Consider the following 23,244-nt stretch of genomic DNA (forward strand, 5'->3'; position numbering starts at 1 on the left):
TTGGAGCTACCTTCTTTGGGACAAAGTGGAAAGAGTATGGGAAGTTAGGCGGTATCACTTATCACAGAATACCCAGCCTCTGACCTGACCATGTCGTCAAAGTATACTTGTGGCTGCTCAGTTTCTGGTCAATAGTGTGCAGCAAAACTTGTCAAATGAAGGTGAAATGATAGACTTGTCGGAGATGGTCAGCATCTAGCACATGCACAATTCAATGTTATTTGCCACTCACTATCTCCACCTATAAGTTGTGAGTCTTGCTACAAGCAGGCATGGACTGCTTCATTTTATGGGGCATGGTGAATGGAATGAAACACTAGGAAACCATTAGAGAGTATCCCCATTTCAAACTTTACAATGCAGAGAAGGTCATTGATAATATAGCCAATGCACTTGGGCCCAGAAAACTCCTGTGATAACCTACTGCAGAAAGGTCCTAGAGCCTCCAACAAACACAACCATCTCCCTTGCTGATAGGTATGACCCCAGCCAGTGGAGATTTCTCCACTTGATTCTTATCGACTTCAATTTTACTGGGGTTTCTCAATGCCACAGAAATTTAAGGACTGAAACTCTCATCTGGTCTCTGGAAGTCAGCATATCTGGAGCCCTGACGAAAACCAAAACAAGCAGCTATGAGCTGATTATTACTGATGCCAGATGTTTTTGATATCTTCCATCATTCTGATGATGATTAAGAGTTGATAGATGGGGAAATAATTCATCAGAATAGATGTCCCCTGCTTTTAATAGACAAGGAATCTGGCTCCTTAAAATAACTTCCAAATGTATTGGTGTGAAATTGGATAAAAACATATGTTTTATTACAAATAAAAGAAAATGGTCAAAGAAAGTTTTCACGAACAAATGAGGAAGTGGGGGGAAAGAATAAAAGAGAGACTGAAAGAGAAATGAAGAGACTTTTCTTAGATATTGCTTATATACATGACGTGTTAGTTGGTCCACTGTCCCAGGTGAAACAGGTTTATGGTATTTGCTAGGTTGACCAACTACTGCCAAGGTCCTTTGCACATGAATTTGGCAGAAGCAAATGTCTAGGATTCTCAATCTTGACCATATTCTGTTGGAACCTGCAGTTACACATGGCAAGTTACTTGAGAAATAGTGTTGCGCTGAGATCAATGGTATAACAGGAGCCAAGAAATAACAGAAGGTAAGTTTAAGAGCAGAAAATTAAATTATTCAAGTTTCAAAGTGAACACCATGAAAGAATATTGAATGTTACAATATTTTTCACATTTTAATGCAGTCATTACAATAGCAAAAACAAAATTTAGGTAGAAGGTACCATTTGCATTTAGAACAGTTTCAATCCTTTTTCTATTGGAGTAGGAGGCACTCCCACAAATGTAAACAAATTACACTATGATTCCTTCACTGAGACAAAGGTCCAGATTTTTACTGCCACCATGTTAAATTGCCGCCCACTGTTACCACTCACCCGAACTTACCGTAGCCAAATCAAAAAGACTGATCTTGTTTGGCCACGTGGTCCTGGAGTCACGCGATAAAGTCCTGAGTGGATGCATGGGCTCATTCGATGTAATGGAGTGTTGTGGGGGCCAGAACAAGCCCCGGTCACGAAACTCCTCTGGAAGCATTTGACAGCCAGCAAAGTCACACCACAGCCTGGTCATCTGTCAAAGCTGAAAGGATTTTTAAATGTTTCTGAAGGTCTCTCACATTCAGAAACATTTAAAGACTATTAAAAATGAGATAAATAATTAAATTCCTTTTTAATTAAGTAATATTTCAACTAAACATTATAATTAACAATGTCAAACAAACCACAAGTAGTATGAAAAAAGGAACCTTCTTCCCTGCAAGCCTTCAATCTCCATGCAAATCAATGGGATTGTAGGTCCTATGTCAGGTCTAATCAAGACATGGGAGCGCAGGGGAACATATTTGGAGGTAACATGAACATGGAAAGTGTAGTAAACATGGATCAGGGTAACAATAGCTGAAAGAGGACATAGCTAATCTGACAGAGTGGACAGACAAGTGGCAGATGAAATTTAATGCAGAGAAGTGTTTAGCAAAAAGAACAATGAGAGATAATATGGACCAAATGGTGACAGCTTTAAAGGATGCACAAGAACAGACTATGTCTAAATGTACATAAATATTTGAAAGTGGCAGGGCACAATGAGAAAGCACATGCTTGTATTCATTTTCATTGGTATGTGGACATTGCTGGCAAGGCCAGCATTTATGCCCATAATAAATTGCCCTTGAGAAAATAGTGGTGACCCACCTTCTTGACCCACTGCAGTCCTTCCATTGAAGGTACTGATGGCAAGAGACTTGTCATACAGACAGTAGGAGCTTCTAAAGGTACGTGTAAGAGAAAAGACTAGCAAGAGCAAATGTGGGTCTCTTACAGACAGAGATGGGAGAATTTGAACTGGGGGGGGGGGTGGAAATAAAGAAATGGCAGAGAAATTAAACAAATACTTTGTGCCTGTCTTCACAAAGGGCACAAAATCCTGCCAGAAAAAAAGCTATACAACCAAGCATCCAGCAAGAACAAGGAACTGAAGAAAATTATTAATATATTAAAAAAAGAGTCCGAGAGGAGTCAGTGAGACTGAAAGCTTATAAGTCCTAAGGATCTGATGATCTAAATTTCAGAGTTTTGAAAGACATAGTTATAGAGATAGTGGACGTTTATCATAGTTCAAAATTTTATAGATTGTGGAATGGATTCCACAGATTGGAGGTTACTAAATGTGACTATTTAAGAAAGGAGGGAGAGAGAAAAATAGGAACAGCAGCTTGTTAGCCTAACATGAGTAGGAAGGAAAATGCGGGAAACTATAATGAAGAATGTAATAACATAACACCTGTTAAAGAATAATAGAATTGGGCAGACTCAGCATGGACCTATGAAAGAGAAATCATATTCAACTAATTTACTGGAGTTCATTGAGGATGTGACAATTAGAATAGATAAGGGGAAACCAGTGGATGTGGTATATATTTTTATTCAAAATATTTCAATAAGGTTGCACAAAGGAAGTTGGTCAACAAGGTTACAGCACATGGCATTGGGGTAATATACTGGAGCCTACTGAGTGTTGGTTAACAGACAGAAAGCGAACAGATCTTTCTTAGGTTGACAGGCTGAGTCTAGTAGGGCAGTGCAGGGACCAGTGCTTGAGCCCCAGTTATTCAATATCTATAATCAAGTTATATTAAGAGAATCAAATGTCATATTTCCAAGTTTGCTGATGATACAAAAGTAGGTGGGCTATGAGTACGGACGGAGCATTAAAGAGGGTTTGAGAGGACATTGACATGATAAGTGAGTAGATAAGAACATAGCAGATGGAATATAATTTCAAAAAAAGTAAAGCCAACCACACTGGTACACAAAACAGAAGAGGTGAGTTTTTTTTAAATGGTGACAGACTGGGAAATGTTGATGTTCAACAGCAGGGAGATGTTGGCATAAACAAGTCACTGAAATCAACATTTAGACTCAGCAAGCCAAATGGTATGTTGGCCTTTGTTGTGAGACAGCTTGATTAAATATGTCATACTGCAATAATATAGCATCTTGGTGAGATGGCACCTAGAGTATTGTGTGTAGTTTTAGTCTCCTTACCTAAAAATGGACAAACTTGTCACAGAGAGAGTGCAACGAAGATTCACCAAATTGATTTCTGGGATGGAGGTTAGGTACATGTGGAGAGATGAAGGCCTTCATTCTTTTGAGTTTAGAAGAATAAGAAAACTTACTGAAATTAACAAAATTCTTACAGAGCTCAATAGGGTGGATGCAGAGATATATTTGGCTGAGGTAGGCCATTTAACACAGAGATGAGGGGAAATTTCTTTAGAGGGTGGGAAATCTTTGGAAATTTTTTTTTACCCCAGAGGGCTCTGAGTGATAGAGGAATCTGAAGGGGTCAAATAGCCTATCCCTGCTCCTAATTACTACAATCTTATGCCATTGAATATTAAGGGAAGGTGGCTTTTCTCTCTCTCTCTCTTGTCATTGCCTGGGACTTATATAGTGTCAATGTTGGAGAGGGAGTTTCAGGAATTATATTCAGCCATAATAAAGAAATGTTGATATACTTCCGTCAGTATGATGTGCAACTTGGAGGGAACCTGTAGGTGTATTACCATGTACCTGCTGCCCTTGCCCTTTGTGGTGGTGAAGGTCATGGATTCCAGAGGTGATGTCAGAGAAGCACAGGCCAGTAAGAAACATCGGCAAATAATATGGTAGTGGAGAGAATGAGTGTTTAGTGACGCAACATCAAGTGGTTGCCTTGTTCCGAATCATGTCGAGCTTCTTGAGTGTTGTTCAGCTGCACTTATCCCATAAGTGGAAAATATTCCATCATTTTTATCTTGCAGATGATGGAAAAAACTTAGGGATGTCAGGAAATTAATCACTTACCACAGGACAGCCCCATTTCTGACTTGCTCATGTAGCCACAGTATTCATGTGAATTCTCTAGTTGGATTTCTGGCCAATGGTGACCCCTGGGATGTTGATGGCAGAGGTCTTGACTATGATAATACCATTATCAAAGGAAGGTAGTTGAACTCCCTTGGTGAAGATGGTCATTGTCTGCCAATTTTGTGGGACAAATGTTATTTTCCACTTATCTGCTCATGCCTGAATTTAGACCTCATTGCATGCAGGCATAGACTTGCAAATATAATCAAACATTGCATAATCAGCAAGCAGCCCTGCTCTTGGTCTTATGATGCAAAGGGCCATAGATAAAGCAGCTGAAGATGGTTGGATCCAGGACACTGTCCTGAGGAACTCCTGCAGTGACATCCTGGCAATGGAATAATTGTCCTCTAACAACCACAACCACATTCTTTTGTCCAAGCTATGATTTCAACCATTGGAGTGTTTTTCGCTTGACTTTATTGGGTTCCTGGTATTCATGCAAGCACAGAGTACAAAAAGCAAGCAGGTTATGTTGTACCTATATGAAACATCAGTAAAGCCACAACTGGAGTACTCCATCCAGTTATTGTCATTTTATTTTATGATAGACTGATAGGTCCTGGAGAGGGTGCAGGAAAGATTTACTGTAAGATTTCCAGGGATAAGGGAATTGAGCCATAGGGATAGACTGAAGGAGGAGGGTGGTTCCTCTTGGAGCAAAGAAGATTCAGAGAATATTTGATAGAGGAATACAGGAACATGACTGATATATAGAGTTATGGAATGGCAGATGGTTCAAGGACTGAGGGCACAAACTTAAAATTTTGGGGAATAGATCCAAGGAGGATGTGAGGAAAAACTTCCTGATGCAAGGTGGTTCTGTTCTTGAACTTACTGCCTGGATAGGTGGTGCAACAGAGTTAATCAGGAGTTTCAAAAGAGAATCGGATAGGCACTTGAAAGAATAATTTTCAGGGCTATGAGTGGGGAATGGGCTGATGGAATTGATCTAATAAGAAGCAGCAGAAACTCAATGGGCATAATGCCACCATCCATGCCACAACAATTCCACAATCCTATATGATCCAATTCCCCAGCAAGATATAGCTTGCCACTGGACTCCATGAGAAGTGCAAGGGCTCCAAAACTTAACAGCACATATACTGAGAAATGCTGGCAGCTCCATGCAGAATTATTAGTACTCACCAGCAAAATCGAGTGAACTCTCTAGAGTGTTCTAGGTAACTTGCATACTGTTAACGTTTCCTAAAACTGACATTGGAAGAATTTCATTTTTTAAATTATGTTTATTTCATTGCCTTAAGTTCTGTTGGCTAAACAGTCACATTGTAGTAGGATGCACAATTTACTCTGAAACAGAATTAGGAAAAAATTCTCGCAAATGATTTCTGAGTGAAATGATCTAAAATGAAATTGTTGATTATGCACATTTGAATAAACTGGGAAAGTAAACATATAATTACTCTGTAGCATGCTGGTTCTTCCTTTTTTTATTAAACAGCTTTTTCCCTGACATTGATTTCCAATGTTTAAGGTTACATGAGCGTGATAGAATATTTAAATATTTGGCACTGGTGAATAATACATTTCAACCTCATACCGAGAAAAGAAAATTGTTGAGAAATAGTGCTTCCACAAGACATAATTCTGTGTACTGAGTGTTAATAATCACTGGTTATTCATCACCAACTTCACTCATTTGAAAAATGTTGCATTTCTCTGGGCAACAGAGTGCTCAGCGTTGTGCTCTAGCACTTGGGACACTTAGACTGCCTTCAGACAACAACTGTCCTATAGATGTGAAGAGAAATCACTTCCCAGATACTCTACAAAGTTTTTCTGCATGAATCCAGAGTCTGGGTTAGACACTGGAACAAACGGTGCATGTCAACTGAAACAAGGAAAATTTATACTTTTTCTTCCTTTAAATAGGAATGCACTTCTGTATTTACAAACTAACTTCTTGCGTTTGAAGTAAAGCGAACTGTATTCATGAAGTCCAAGAATAAATCAGAATACATTTTAGTATCATACCAATACAAAGAAACTGTATAATTATTTGCTGAGTGGCATGTAAAAATAATTTTCAGTAATTAATTAAATAGCTTGCCAAGATATATTTATTACATAAATCATGTAGATCTTGCTCAAATAATATTCAATGTCTTGCCTGAAAAATGCATCAGTCTTGGAGTGAAAATGAATTAGCCCATCATCCTCACATTGGGAATTAGATTACATGGCAATGTTTATTTCAGTGGTACGCAATTGAAAACAGACTTAACCACAGAGTGAAATGCAATAATGACCATTTCATTGATCAATGGTCATCACTCTGAGGGCACTTCTTGACATTGTCAAGCTTTCACATCTGAGGCAATTTCCATGTCAAACTTCTATCAAATTAGAAAATAAAAACACAAAATGCTGGCATACTCAACAGTTCCATGTTAAGTATATTCAACAGCAGCGTCTGTGTAATGCTCCTTTTAGCAAATCTGACCAAGTTGTCGTGGCAACCACCATCATTGTAGGGCGACTTGGTTTTTACAGAACAGGACTGGACTGGGTCTTCATTAAACTATGTGCCATACTTACATTTCTTCCTTCCATCCCTCCACTCCACTATAATGAGTCTCCTTCCCTGTCCACTGAACTCCCCAATTGACCCTGGTCCAGAACGTTGCTGGCTCAGGCCCAACCCCTGACCTTTTTTTGCATCCCCCAGCCCCTGCACACTCCCACCCAAGCTCTTCAGTCAACCCAATTTCCATCCCCAAGGGCTCCAAGACACCAATCAGCATCCAGAGCCTCCAGATGGCCCAAGCCACAACCCAAACCTCAGCCTTTCTGATTCCCCAAAATGGTTCAGATCATCCACCACTGAGGCCCTAGACCACTGATTTCCCATCCCGGTTTAAATGGCCCAGCAACTCCCTAATGCTCAGTTTCAATCTCCACACTCTTAGCTCATGACTCTTACCCGAATGTGACTCCCTGCTCCCAATCCCCATCACTTACATGATTACTAAAACTTACCTGATCTCTGCTTTTGCCAACACTTTCCCATCCACTTTCACATGAAAACTCCAGCCACACATCCACCATCTGCATTACCTGCTTGTTGCCCCGACAGAACTCCTCATATAACTGATCGGCACTCCAGCAAGCCCACTGTTCACGTTACCTGATTGCCTTCATCACCCCCAGCTATTTATCTGAGGTCCAGCTCTGACCTCAACTGGTTGTTGATCCAGTTCTAAATTCAGTCCCTGAATGGGCCAAGGACTGCCATTCCCCCTTTCCCCATCTCCCCACACTTCAGTCCCAGATAACACAATTTCATCCCCAAAAGCATGCATCAGCAATTCAGTCTGCAGTGACAGACCCATGCCTAATATGTCCAATAGCACACTGCCCATCTTACACTTACCCTGGAGCACACTAGGATTTCTTGTCCTAACTACCTATAGTCTCTAACCCACCCTTTTTAATGCTTGAAACTTTTGTGATATGATCTCTATCCTGTAAAAGTATTAAACAAAATCTAAAATATTCCCCATCCTCCATCTTCACTGTTCAACTCTACCCTTTAGCCTTTGTATTAAAATATTCCCCAACCTTACCTGAAGTACAGGATCATATTTTGTTGTGCCTTTTATTCATCATCTCTGCCTATAAACCTAATATCTACTCCTGACAAGAACTTACCAGCTCCTTTTTACCCTCAGCTACTTTTCTGAGAATCCGTCACACTGCAAGAAGTGTCTCCCCCAGTTTCATTTCTTTTATTTTGACTTTGAAAATGCTCACATTAATACAATACCATCAGGCCAAGTAAATACAGTAACCACCCAAAACGTGTACACCAATGAACTTAAAGAACTGATATAGTGTATATTTTCAGATTTTTCATAACATAGGAAACCATTCAGCCCACTGAGTCTATGCTGGCTCAGAGAGTCCACTCAATCTTTCTCCCCCATTTCCTAGTAACCTGTTCTCTCTCTCATGTCTGTATCTCCACCCGACTACCACCCTCAGACTAAACTGGCTGCCATATGTTGCCCCGAACTTCAGAGCAGTTAGATTTGTACTTGACTAGCTCAATGACAATGTGATTACATACTAATTTTGGTATCAAATCCATTAATCAGTTCTGTAGAAATTCAGGTGGATTTGGAAGAAAATATCCAAAGTAAGAAACATACACGATGTCAAATACCTTCACATCAGAACTGGACTGGGATTGTGCCTTTGAGATCACACTCTAGTATCTATGCGTTCGAAGACACAGGTTACATGACATGTTGTAGGGAGTTTTAAACCAGTTTCTTGTGCCTGCCACAAATGTCTCAGTGCAGACATCAAAATTCAGTGTATTGTTATTCCATGATGCTGTTCACGCAAGCATGGTGATGTTACTGCAGGTCTATTGATGAATAATCTACTGCAGATTATCTGGAAATCCTGCATTCAGTATCCGTTTTAATCGGCACAGCTTTAAGTGATACTAATCTGACTGATATGAAACTAGACAGATCATTTTATCAGGGAAAACTGTGTGGACTGGATTGCTTTTTGAAAAGAAATCTCTGATTAAATTAATGAGGCAGTAAAATTTCATAAAATGATATTTCCACAGTTCAATTCACTAACAAGGAGCTAATATGAATAAAAATTAAAACATTAAAATGGCTTTTGAATATTAAATCCTTTTTGACAGGTATTAAGCCTGTAAAAGGAGATTAAAGATATTACTTTTTATCTCTGTCAAGCATTTATCCAGTAGATTACTAACTCTATTGTATTAAAGCTATCACAGATATCAAAACCTTTTTAACTGATTAAAACATTGTAATCAGCTATTTTTTCCCTGCGTTAATACAAAAAAATGTTTATTCATTGGTACAGGAAGTTGATCAAAATAATGCTCCTGAACTTGAGCTCTGAGTTAGCTTAGATTAGCATCTTTTTTAACATCAATAATTGTTCTATTTCTTGACAGTTGTTCATGCTTTCTCCTCCTATTCTCTTCTCAGGGCACACTCTGCAGGAGGCAGCAGTGGACATTCATTTAAAGTCTAACTAGTGACCATTAGCTAACTATTCATTAATTGGACCATTACTGTGAGCTAGGTCCTGCCATTACCTGACACCATTGACATTTTCCAGCAGTCATCACTGTAAAATCAGCTTAGGGCATGATCTCAAACCATGGCAGAAACCCACTGTGGTGGATCTTCACGAGAACTGCAGCTTCAGCTAATGGGGGTGATTTGGAGCAGCTTTTCCCTTAAGTGGTGAGTCACAAGCAGGATCGGACATTATGCCTCTTCAGCAGACAATGGGATCTTGTGCTGATGGAAGTGGGCACTCAGGGCAAGAGTCAGATTGGTCGGTCTGGCTCTCCCTGCTGAGAAGGGTTGCTTACCTGCAACATTCCATCGGTGGATTCAGTGGCAAGCTTCTTGATAGCTAAAATCAGACCTTTACATTTATACATTATTACATTTTTCACCCTCCCATTCATGCTTATTCATTTAATTATTTACTTACCTGGTCTCCTTCAGCAACCCTCCCACCCCTCCGTGTTCCTGACTCAATGATCTCCTCTGAGTCCCCTCACCCGAAATGGCAACTGTAAGTCCCTCCATCTCTGATCAACAGCTTCAACCCTCACTCCAAACCACCACACCCCCGCCTGCCACCTCCCCCCCACCCCCCGCCCTTTCCAAACTTTCCACAGATCCACAATTACTCCTGGTCTCCTGGGTCCACCTCTGTACTCCATGGTTCCCTGGTCAAAAATTCATCTTTACTTTTCCTTTGAACATTCTCTGCTGGTGAGAATGAAGTGAAAGATCTAATGCTTGTGTGAGGATTATTTAGTAGCAACTGGGCCTTGACCACTACTGATCGGGAACCCTGATTGAGATCCAGGATCACAAAAGTCACTGGAACACTGCACAGCGGTGGATTGATCTGCTTTTACAAGTACTGATGAACTTCTGGCCCATTGTCTTAGCATGTTCCTCTTTAGCATTCAAGGAAGGATTTGAATTCATTATAAATTTAAGAAAAATATGATGAAATCCAGCATATTGTCCTGTTAACCTCCTGTTAAAACTTATTGGATCATTAACCACACTTTCTGCTTCCCCTCCAGAAATGACAGTAACTACCACAGACTACTATTACAAAAGAAAGCAAGTTGCTCTCCGTTTGTTCCACTTTGGCTCAATGTTCCTTCATTTTCCAATCATATCTCCTCCCATTGCTTTTGTCAGAAGTACTAATTTATTTCAGTGATTGTTTTCTCTCATTTCTCATTATTGAATTCTATTTTAAATATTACTCTATTCTCAATATTAAAAAAAGTTTTCTGCATAAATCTTAAATGTTGTCTCACACAGTTCTGTGTTCAATTTTATGGGATTAACAAAATGCAGATAATTTAATTGTAAAATAAGTAAAATAAAGTGCATCTTACCAGCTTGAAACAGAACCAGCCCTGAATAGTCCATGTTTTTTGTTTCTTTCAATTATTTCAGCAACATCTGGAATAGGTTGTTCAGTTAAGGATAAAAACAAAGTTGTAGTGGAAAGCGAACAAATGGAAAAGGTTTTGAGTTTACTAATACTTAGTTTACGGATGCCATCTCCTCACACTATTACCAAACTTTCCCCACCTGCTATTGAACATTCCCACTGACTCCTGGGAATCTCTGGTCCACAAGTGCTCAGTGGAGAAGCAGCAATTAGCATGGTATTGAGAACTTCAAGGCCAAGCACCGGAAGGATTCAGATGCCCTGTGTCACAGCAGAAGCAGCACACTACTTCACAAATTACCCGCCTGCCCACTCCACCAGGCACCTTCTGCCCCCTCTGTGGAACACTTGTCCTAAACTCTGACGATAATGTGGTATTTATCACCAAATCACACAATGGTCTCTCTGCTTTACTCTTCTGGTACTTCCTTTTTGACGTGTCAGTCTAATTCCTACTTTTTCCCTCCTGGAAAAATCTCCAGTTTATTTATATATGCACTTTAATTACCTTTATGTCCAATAGCCCACCCCCTTCACCAACTTGGTTGTCCATGTTCAAATGAAACCTTTACTCTCACCATTGGTGGCCATTTCCCCACCTTTGTTTCCTTAGATCCAAGGGTCTCAAAACTGTATTTGGCCCTAGCCAATTCACCCATCAATCAGCAGATCTGGCTGGGCCACACAGTGTTGCTGGGTCTCATACTCCATTGGGAACAATATGGCCTGGAAATTCTACTAAGTTGTGCAGGGTTTATGTGGACCAGGCCATAGGAATTCAAGGAAAACCAACCATTGTCTTACTGTCAGTTTCTGAACGATGCCAATTTTCTTCTAGAAGCTGCACATGTGACATACTCACATGCACAGGCACCTGCTCATTCGCAGTGGATGCTCTTCTGTTGCACATGTGTGGCCTGTGAATAGTGCAGGCTGTTCATACAGAAACAGACCATCACAAACAAACTGTTTCTTGCCTCCTGGAAAAATCTTCAGGTTATTTATAAATACACTTTCATTACCACAATATTCAGTAACTCCTCAAATGTCTAATACTCAAGGGCATGCATTTAAGATAAGAGGGGGAAAATTCAAAGGAGATGTGCGGGACAGGATACAATAGAGGCATTTAAGAGGCTCTTAGACAGGCACATGAATATGGAGAGAAATGGACCATGCGCAGGCACAAGGGATTAGGTCAACAAAGCATCATGGGCCAAAGGGCCTGTTCCTGTCTTGTACCATTCTATGTTCTATCTTGTTTCTTGCTTCTCCAACCTCACCTTATCCATGCTCTCTTATCCTATATGCACCAAACAGTTGACCACCAAACCACTCAAATTCCCTTCCTGAGCTTCATGCTAGTTCCATCCCCTGTAAAAACAAATCCTCAAGTAAATCCTGATTCAAGGCTTTAGAAGCAAGCACCTCAGCTCCAATTCCACACACCTCCTCTTTCTTTCCAAAGACCATTCCCATCCATGTTAACCTTAGTTCAAGCCAGACAGATCATTTGTACTTGAACAGATTCAGTTTGGCATAAAGCTGCAAACTGCATGAGAATATCTCAGTAATATATCTGGAATGTGAAATACAATACGCAATTAATGAGTTCTGGTTATTTCTCAGTTTATCTTAGTCAAAAAGATGTGTCAAAGTAGTGGACAAACATCAAACACGTGGAGGAAGCTATGTTCTACTCAAGTTCTGCACTTCTGCACTTATCTGAAATATAAGTCAGAGAAGTTTATAGAATCAAGAGTGGTGAAGTGGAAGTATTTGCAGAAGCTGCAGTGAGCTGTAATTTAGCTAACGACATTTCAACTCATCCAGGAGTAGGTAGGTGTCAGACATGCACTTGGGAGTGGCAACGGACTTAGGGGAAATGGGTATTTATTTTAGCTTTCGAAGAAGATAGGCAAGTTATGATTCTTTGTTGATGTTTAATTTCACGGGTACATACAGAGCTCGTACCGTTTGTACCATGGATCACTTTTTCTTTGCAAGTCGTAATATCTCCTTGCTATTGATAAACAGCACCCTCCACTCCTCTTTATTCAAGCATTTTCCCTGGCTGGCTTCCTGCTCCCTAGACCAGCAGTGTTCCTACCAGTGCCCAAATTCAGAAAAACTAACTAACAAAAGGTGGAATCAAACTTGGGAGACTCTTGACTTGCAGAAAATCTTACTTAATGTTAGCCTGTTATCATATTTGAAACAAAATATCTATTTCTCAGTCCACAAACCATCTTGTTAGCATGAGGAGATAATGCTTTAAACCTATTTCCACAGAAGATAGACCAAAAATAAATTATTTCTTTATGAATGCTCTTGGGTACTTGATTGTATTTCCTGAGTGGTGTTGGTAAGGATCAAGTAGTGCTTTACATTGAGATGGTGTCAGGCAACCTATTGAAATAACTGGAGCATCCTTGGAGGTGATATTTTAATAAACCAAAAAAATGAATTATGGATAGAGCCAAATCTCTCTCCACATTTATGGAGTTAGAGTCCACATATAGAAGAACCTACTAGTAAACCGAGCATTGTTTTTAATTTTAATCACTCATACACTACATATTTAATCCATCTCATTGCTTAAACTGACAAAATGCAAAGCGATTAGCCCTAGAGTGCATTAATAGGGTAGAAGGAGCTGAGGAAATTATAATGGACAGAGATTCTGCAGCAGCAGCCAAGGTTTCCCTATTTTTTTAAAAGAACAGAAGCCCCTCAGGCATTTTAACATTGAACTGGTTAGGATATAAAATCAATGAGCTCAGGATCAACAATAATTATACATAATGTAAGTACAGAAAAACACTAATTATTATCTATAATTAATCTTTAATCCTTTATCCTTTTTCTTCCAAAATGACAAGTGGCCAATGGCTAATGGGTAAAAGGGTGTCACATAGTTCTGGAAACCACACTTGGGCTGGAATGTAGCTATAGCTTTAAGGGCTTCAGTACATAATCACTATGCAGTGACCCTGTTGAGGCAGCAGCACCAGACCTTGGATTTGGTATCATCAACAAAAGTATAGCCACCTGATAGTTAAACAAAAAAATACATGGACCTGAGATAAACAATGGGCTGCTAGCACCTGTGAAACTGTAGACTAACACAAATAGATGACTTTGGCAGAACAAAGTGGGGAATTAGTAAGAAAAAGGAAAACACAACCCTGAAAAAAATGGATCTATTGTAGCACCAAAACTTGCCCTTAAGAGGTCAGAAAAAGCACATTCATTGTTGTACTGCACTGCTGATTTGGGCTGAGTGAGATCTCACAGAAAGCAAATGAAGTAATATGAAAACATTATGAATTTGGTTAGCAAAGAACATTGGGCAGGATATGAAAACAAAAGCCAAGGGAACCCTTACAGTTAGCTAAATAGGCTAATGAACAGTGGTTGAGCATCTTTGCCGAAAGACAGATTGTCACATAATATAGTAAGTTCTCAGTATTAGGCTAGATTGCGAGCAATAGACCCACAAACTGAACAAAGGTGATAACAATGCCGAACAAGTGTATTTCACTCTTTCCTATGGCACTAAACAATGGCAAGTATAGCGCTTATGCTCATTTGGGTTCCAGCAACGAGTTATGAAACCTGTCAAAAAGACATTTGAAACAGCATGAGGAATCGTGTATCACATAATGTTTCATGTGCTACACAGTTCCAGGTGGGAACACACTTATTTGACAGTAGCTTCCAACAAGTTGCTGCACGCTCTCTGAGAAGAGCATCAGCCTTTAAAAGGCACACTCTCCGTGGCAGGCAGACAGCAGCTACACATACCTTCTCTGTGATGGAAGAGAAAAGGCTGCAAGAGAGAGGGAGAGGGAGAGAGCTCCAAGATTTATGAGAGCTCCAAGAGCTCTGTTGGTGAGGCCGCATTTGGAGTACTGTGTACAGTTTTGGTGGCCCTATTATAGAAAAGATGTGGTTAAACTGGAAAGAGTGCAGAAAAGATTTACTAGGATGTTGCCAGGACTAGAAGGCCTGAGTTATAGGGAGAGGTTGGCCAGGCAAGGTCTTTATTCCTTGGAGCACAGGAGAATGAGGAGCAACATTATAGGTGTTTAAAATTATGAGAGGCATAGGTGGATAGTAACAGTCTTCTCCCCAGGGTAGGGGGCATAGTTTTAGGGTGAGAGGGGAAAGATTTAAAAGGGACCTGAGGAGCAACTTTTTCACCCAGAGAAACGACATGCCAGAGGAAGTGGTTGAGGCAGGTACAATAGTATCAGTTAAGAAGCACTTGGATAGGTACATGGAGAGTTGGGGCTTGGAAGGATTTGGGCCAAACTAGCTGGGTGGGCACTGTGGTTGGCACGGACTCATTGGGCTGAAGGGCCTGTATCCATGCTGTACTGCTTTATGACTCTATTAGGCCAGAGACACCTGGCATTCACAGTGAGATAAACGGTAGGAGATATTTTAAAGCTACTAAAATTTTAGTAAATAAGTAAATGCAAATTTGATAAACTAAAGAGAGTTAACTAAAATCACCTGAAATACATAAACTTTTACATTATTCTAAAGTGAAATAGTTAAACAAAAACCTTCTTTTCTCCTCTGAAATCTTTTTCTACAATTCCCATTGAAGTCAGTGGGTTCTTTGGATCCTGCAATAGATCAGAGCGCCAATTCCCCAGCATAATACTGACAAGGCCACAGAAATTCCAGGACTTCCAACAGTTTCAAGATCCGAGTGTCAGAACTATTGGTAAAAGGCAATGCCACTCAGCTCTCTTTGTATTTTTATAAGTAACAACTTATACCACTCTGAAGTTTTTCCAATAATGTGCTCACTGCTGGAGAGAAGCTGACTGATCTGTAATTACCAAGTTTATCCTTACCTTTTTTTAAAAAAAAGGCACCACATCCTCCAGAACCATGCCTGTAGCCAGAGAGGACTGGAAAATGAAAGTCAGGCCTTCCGCTATTTCCTCCTTTGGTTCTTTTAATAGCCTAGGATTTATTTCATTCAGACCTGGCATTTTATCTGCTTTCAAAGCTAAATCCCTTCATATTTCCGCTCTATGTTAATCTTTGCAACATTTTTCACTTGTTCTCATTATATACTGCATTAACTCCCACGTTTGTGAAAACGCACATAAAGTAGTCAGTAAGAACCATAGCCACATCTTCCAGCTCCACAGATTACTTTCCTGGAATCTAATTATTCTTTCCTTAATATCTTTTTTTTACATATTTTTAAAGTACCTTTTTGTCTCTCTTGATTTTCCTTGCTATTATTATTTCACATTCTCCCTGAGCTTCACTAATTTCCCTTTTAATTTCACCTCTGATCTTTCAATGCTTCACTAGGCTTCTGAAGTATTCAGCTCTCAGTATCCGATAAGCTTCCTTTTTTTTGCCTTATCCTATCCTGCTTGCTTCTTGTCATCCATCAGGTTTTAGATTTTGGAGTTTCATCCTCCTGCTTTGTATGAACATATTACCTCTGAACCCTCACTATCTCCTCCCACTGCTCTCAAACTGATTTACCTTTAAGTATCTGTATCTAGTCCACTTTTGCTAAATCACATCTTAGCAAGGAAATATTGGCATTTTCTCCAGTTGAGAACTTCAGTTAATTGCTTTCTCTCTTCCATCTTTTTTTAAATAATAGAATGACATTTGCAATATTCTAATCCAACCGCACAATTCCTGAAACAAGAATGCATTTGGAAGATTGTAACTGTTGTGAATAAAATTTCCTCACCTACATTTTTTAAAAAATATGCTTTTAGTCAGAATTGTAACAAAGTGGCTAGATTACCTGGCTAGTAATCCACAGGCCTGGCTAATGAACTGGAGCAGATACCCAAACCATGGCTCTCGAGCTGCATTTGGCTCATTGACGTACAGTTCCCAGTGCTTCAAGACCTTTGATCTTTGTATTATAAAATGAAATATTATTATACTAGTCTAGAGTACAGCAATACTACACTTCCCATTATATACTGCTAGCAAAACAATTAAAATTCTTTGAGCAATCACGTATATTCCTATTGTGAACGTTAATATCCCTACTAAAGGAGCAAAACTAAACATAGCAAAAGCAATGAGAAAATGAATGTATGGAGATTCATAGAGTTATACAGCACGGAAACAGGCCTTACGGCACAACTCATCCACGCTGACCAAGATGCGTATCTAAGCTAATCCCATTTGCCAGCGTTTGGCCCATATCCCTTTAAACCTCTCCTATCCATGTTGATGCCCAGATGTTTTTTAAGCTTTACAATTGGACCTGCCTCTATCACCTCCTCTGGGAATTCATTCCATATACCCACCACCCTCTAGGTGGAAAAACTTGCCCCTCAGATCCTGTTTTAATCTTTTCCCTCTCATGTTAAACCTATGCCCACAAGTTTTAGATTTCCCTACCCTGGGAAAAAGACTGTGGCTGTCTACCCTATCTATGCCCCTCATAATTTTATAAACTGCTATAAAGTCACCCCACAGCCTGCTTCGCTCCAGGGAAAACAGTCCCAGCCTATTCAGTCTCTCCTTGTAACTCAAGCCATCCAGTCCAGGCAACATCCTTGTGAATCTTTTCTGCAACCTCACTGCACACAATACTCCAAGTGCAGTCTCATCAACTTCTCGTACAGTTGTAGCAAGACATCCCAACTCTTGCACTCAGTGCCCTAAGCGATGAAGGCCAGGGTGTTAAACACCTTCTTCACCATGCTGTCTATCTGCGTCACCACTTTCAGGGAACTATGTACTTGTATCCAGAGGTCTGTCTATTCTACAACACTCTCCAGGGCCCTGTCTATGCCATGCCAGTCCTGCCATGATTTAACTTCACAAAATGCAACACTTTACACTTATCCAAGTTAAATTCCATCTGCTATTCCTTGGCCCCCCTTTCCCAGTTAATCTAGATCCTACTGTAATCTTAGATAACTTTCTTCACCATTAACTATACCACCAATTTTGGTGTCTACTTACCAACCATGTCAACTACATTCTCATCCGAATCATTAATAAAGATACCAAACAACAGTGGGCTGAACACCGATCCTTGCAGCACACCATTGGTCACAGGCCTCCAATCTGAAAAATAACCCTCCATCACCACCCTCTGACTTCTACAAACAAGCTAATTTTGTATGCAATTAGCTAGTTCACCCTGGATCCCTTGAGTTCTGACCTTCTGAACCAATCTATCATGCAGGACCTTGTCAAAGACCTTGCTAACATCCATGTAGACAGCATCTACTGATGTCCCCTCCTCAATCCCCTTGGTCGCCTCTTCAAAAATCTCAAATTCATGATTCACAATTACTCATGCACAAAGCCATGCTGACTATTCCTAATCAGTCCCTGTCTTTCCAAATGCAGGTAGATCCTGTCTCTCAGAATCCCCTCCAGTAACTTCCCCAACACTGTTGTTAGGTTCACGGGCTTGTTGTTGACTGGGTTGTACTTGCAACCCTTCTTAAATAAAGGCACAACATTAGCCACCCTCCATTCTTCCAGTACTTCACATATGGGTAAAGATGATACAAATATCTCTGCCAGGGCCCCAGTACTTTTTTCCCCCACAATGTTCTAGGATCCTAGGATTCTTTCACCTATCTGCAATTTCCCTAAATATTTGCTCCTGATGACTAATGGGAGGCCAATCAAAGTGATCACACCTTTCTTATTTCTAAGTTCTATCCATATAGCCTGCTTGGATAGAGCCCTCTAAAATCCTGTCTAAATTCTCCCTGATCATTAACAAAACTATTCCCCTACCCACTTACCTCCATCTCTTTCATGCTGGAAGCATCTATACCCAGAATATTGAGCGTCCAGTCCTGCCCACGCCTCAATCAGAACTATAATATCACAATTCCATGTGCCAATCCATGCTCTGAGTTCATCTGGCTTACATGTCAAATTTCTTACATTAAAATAAATGCAAGTTAGCCCATCAGACCTTCCACGCTCCATGTCCTGCCCTTGCCTGGCCTACCTACTGGACTTGCTCACTTTAACCTCGATATTTGCCTCAACTTTCTCATCTGATACACTACTACTTTGGGTCCATTCCCTTGCTAGACTAGTTTAAACCGTTCCAAGTAGCTCTGGCAAATCTCCCTTCCAGGATATTAGTCCCCTTCCAGTTCAGGTGGAACCTGTCCCTCTTGTACAAGTCACTTCTGCCCTGGAAGAGATCCCAATGGTCCAAGAAATGGAATCCCTCCCGCCTGCACCAGCTCTTCAGCCACACATTCATCTTCCCTAACCTCTTATTTGTACCCTCACCAGTGCATGGCACAGTGAGTAATCCAGAGATTAATGCAGATTTCTTTGAGAGAGGTAGGAATACTATTTCTTCTTTGTGCCCAGTAGTGAAGGTCTGCTTAATATGTGACAATTCAACTGCCCAATTCAAAAACAAATCAAAGATGAGGAGCAACAATCAAAATCAACCTACTCTCTAATACACTACAGAGTTCCTTCCAACTGCCATTTCAAGCATAGAACTTGTGTCTCAGAGGGATAGCAATACATCAAACTTGACAGCACATTAATTAAATATATGCAATAACTCTGTTAGCAAAATACCATTTTTATTGCACAGAGAATGTATTCAGTGAAAATTTTACAGGATTAGGGTACAACAATAGTTCTATTTTTAATCGGATTGTACAGTATGTGTGTGTTTGCTTTTTTGGCAGTTCTGTGGCTTTTTTGATCAATGGTGGCTATGAATGTGGCTCCAACATCATATAACTTTGAGTACAATCGAGCTGGAAAATTGGTGTCAAATCCCACCACAGCAGCTGGAGAATTTAACTTTAGTTCATTAAATAATCTGGAACAAATGGTGTTCATGAAACTATTGGACAGTCATCAAAAACCATTAGGTTCACCAATGTTCTTTTGGGGAGGAAATCTGACGCTGTCACCCAGTCAGACACATGCATGTGACTCCAGACCTAAGGCAAGTCTCCCAGCTCCCGTCTAAAACAGCACAGCAATCCCTGGTGGCAAATGTTACTCCACTATTCAAAAAAGGAAGAAGGGAACATACAGGGAATTACAGACCAATAAAGCCGACCATCAGTTGTGGGGAAAATGCTAGTCTATTATAAAATGTGTAACACAAAACACTTGGAATACATTAATAGGACTGGACAAAGTCAGCATGGTTTTATGAAAGAGAAACTACTCTTATCAAATTTACTGGTATTATTTTTTTTTAGGATTTAACTAGAGGAAGGATGTGATTGGCAATGGAGAGGGTGCAGAGGAAATTCACCAGGATGTTGTCTGGAATGGAATGTTTCAGCTATGAGGAGAGACCAGATGGGCTGGGTTTGTTTTCCTTGGTGCAGAGGAGGCTGAGAGAGGGGCCCGATGGAGATATCCAAAATTATGAGAGGCATAGGTAGGGTAGATAGTGAGAAACTTTTCCTCATGGCAGATTTAAGGTGAAGAGTAAGGTTCAGAAGGACCTGGGGAAGAATGTTTTTCACAGAGAGGACGGTTACGCACTGCTGAGAAAGTGGTTGAGGCAGGCAGTCTCACAATATTTACGAAGCATCTGAACAAGCACTTAAATCACCAAGGCATAGAAGGCTATGGACCAAGTGCTGGTAAATGCGATTGGCACAGATAGGTACTTAATGGTCGGCATGGCCATGGTGGGTTGAAGGGCCTGCTTCTGCAGTATACGACTCTGAACATGCAACCGATGCTGAGTCATTCAAGCTGGGGCTGCTGACCACTGAGAAAGTTCAACTATTTTGCCCATGGATTCCCCCATGGGAACTTGTGAGTAGAAACAGTCCCATCCATTGCAGCAAGACGCTGCTTATTGAAAAGATCTTCTGCGACATAATTGGCATCACATAGAGGGGTAGGATGTGGAGCCCTCAAATAGCTAAATACACAGAAATTTAAAAGAAAACCTGCAGGTAATGGAATTCCAAAACAAAAGCAGAAGATGCTGGAAACACTCAGCAGGTCAGGCATCCATGGAAAGAGAAACAAAGTCAATGTATCGGGGACTTTCACCTGTAACGCTGACTCTATTTTTCTTTTTATAGTTGCTGCCTCACCTATGAAGTCTGATAATAGATGGATGGGGCAGTGAGGATTGAACTGACTATCTTGTTTTTTTTTTGTCCCATGAAGCAATAATCTGTTTAATAATGTTCAGTTAGGGTTAAGCCGGGACCACCTTTCTAGCCTTGGACAAAAGACAGACAAAAGACTAACATAGACAAAAGAGCCAAGTCCAGAGATAGAAATGAGACTTTCACCATTTGACATTGTGATTGTTGGAGGCTAATCAATTCGATCCAAAGGCAGGAGCTCCTCAAGGCTCTGTCTTAGGCTAAGCCATCATCACCTGCTCCATCAGTGATGTTTTCTCCATTGTGCCAGAAGTGGTGATGCTTGCAACATTCAGTTCCATTTACGACTCCTCAGACAATAAATCAGACCACGCCTGAATGCCGCAAAAGCTGAACAACATTTAAGGATGGACTGACGAGTAGCAAGCAACATCACACTACTCAAGTACCAGCCAAATGCCAGGCATGACTACTGCCAGCAAAAGACATTTTAACATCTCATGATTTTGAATAATCCACCATTAGAAAACCCACAAGTGACCAGAAACAATATTCACCAGAATACTGTAGTTGCAAGAGCAGACCAGAGCTGGGTATCATGTGGCAGATGATCCACCCTCCAGCTCACTAAAGCTGTCTACCCTCACAAGATACAAGTCAAAAAGATGAGTGCCACTTGCCTGGATGAGTACCACTCTAAGAAAACTAAGGCAACTCAAAACCATTCAAGAAAAAGTAGTCTTCTTCATGTGCACCCCATCTACTCCCCTGAGCATTTACTCTCCACATCACTGACACACCATAGCTGTAGTGTATGACATGTACAAAATACCATGCAGCAACTTACCAAGCTCATTCCACAACAGTTTCCCCTCACCTCCCACACCCCCTCCCCAACCCATAACCTCCACCACCTTAAAGGACAAGAGGGGCAGGTACACAAAAAAGCTGGCATCTTCAAGTTCCCCTCCTTCCACACTTGGAAACACATTGCTGTTCCTTCACCATCACTCAGTTAAACTCTGGAACTCTCAACCTAACCTAATTGCAAGGATAGAAGCAGTTAAAGACCTTCTTAAGGTAGTTAGAGTTGGGCATTCCCATCCTGTGTGGGAATTAAAAATAAATTCTTCTTACTGATTTATTTTTATATTTTCTTATCACAGTGAACCTGTAGGATTCAGTTGGAACCACGTCATCAAATATATTCAAGAGGAAGTAAATATGTTTCTTAATGGGACCGAGAGATATGGGGAGAAGGCAGGAAAAGGGTAGATTACTAGCCAGGATCATGTTGAATGACAAGGGAGCCCCGAAGGGCTGAATGGCCTGCTCCTGCTCCTATTTTCTATCTTTATTTTATATCACTAGTATTTTGTCTTCTTCCTCAACTGTGAAGACAGACGTGTAGCATTGATCTTACACATCCTTATTGTTCATTAATGTATCATCTGTTGGTTTTTAATGGCCCCACATTTCCCTGAGCCACATGCGTTCTTTTGGTATATTAATGAAATCTGCTATTGGCAGCCTTGCTACTCTTGTCAAATATTCCTTTTCTTCTTCTGTAGATTTCAAAAGTTTACCCTGTTGAAGAATTCCCAGTTTGAAGGTTTCTGCTTTGTGTGATCCTTTTCTTTAAATTCCAGTTGAATTACCTCATTTGCTGATCACAAGTATGTCAGAAATAGAAGCCGGTGATGGCCATTCAAGCCCTCAGACCTGCTCCACTATCCAAGAAAGATCATTCCAGGTCCTGTGCCTCATCAATTTTTCTGTCTGATCCCCATTTCCTTTATTTCCTTAGTGCCCCAAAATCTATGGATTTCTGACTCGAATATACACAATAATGGAGCATCCACCACCACCAGAGATAAAGAATTCCAAAGATTAACGCACCAAATAAAGAAATCTCTTCTTACCTCCATCTTTAGTGACCAGCTTCTGGGCAACTTCGAGTAACTACCCTTGTTCTTTCTCTCCACACGCATGGCTCTTCCATTCAATTTAAATTTGTTGCTATTTTCCTCTTCTGTTTCTAACTACCAGCTGTTAAAGTAATTGTTACCTTGGCAACTTTGACCTCTACTCTGTCACAGACCTCTGTTCTCTCCACCCATCTCCTTC

The 23,244-nt window shown here is 40.5% G+C and overlaps 1 protein-coding gene across 1 annotated transcript in view; it reads right to left on the bottom strand.

Moving 5' to 3' along the window:
- Positions 1–23,244, bottom strand: part of camkmt (calmodulin-lysine N-methyltransferase) — a 287,014-nt gene that overhangs the window by 41,399 nt on the left and 222,371 nt on the right. Inside the window, exon 7 of the mRNA XM_052013219.1 lies at positions 10,956–11,022. Within this exon, the coding sequence (XP_051869179.1) occupies positions 10,956–11,022 (67 nt within the window). The remainder of the gene's footprint in view (positions 1–10,955; positions 11,023–23,244) is intronic.

The sequence above is a fragment of the Pristis pectinata genome, chromosome 3 (genome assembly GCF_009764475.1).
Source record: "Pristis pectinata isolate sPriPec2 chromosome 3, sPriPec2.1.pri, whole genome shotgun sequence".
Lineage (NCBI taxonomy): Eukaryota > Metazoa > Chordata > Chondrichthyes > Rhinopristiformes > Pristidae > Pristis > Pristis pectinata.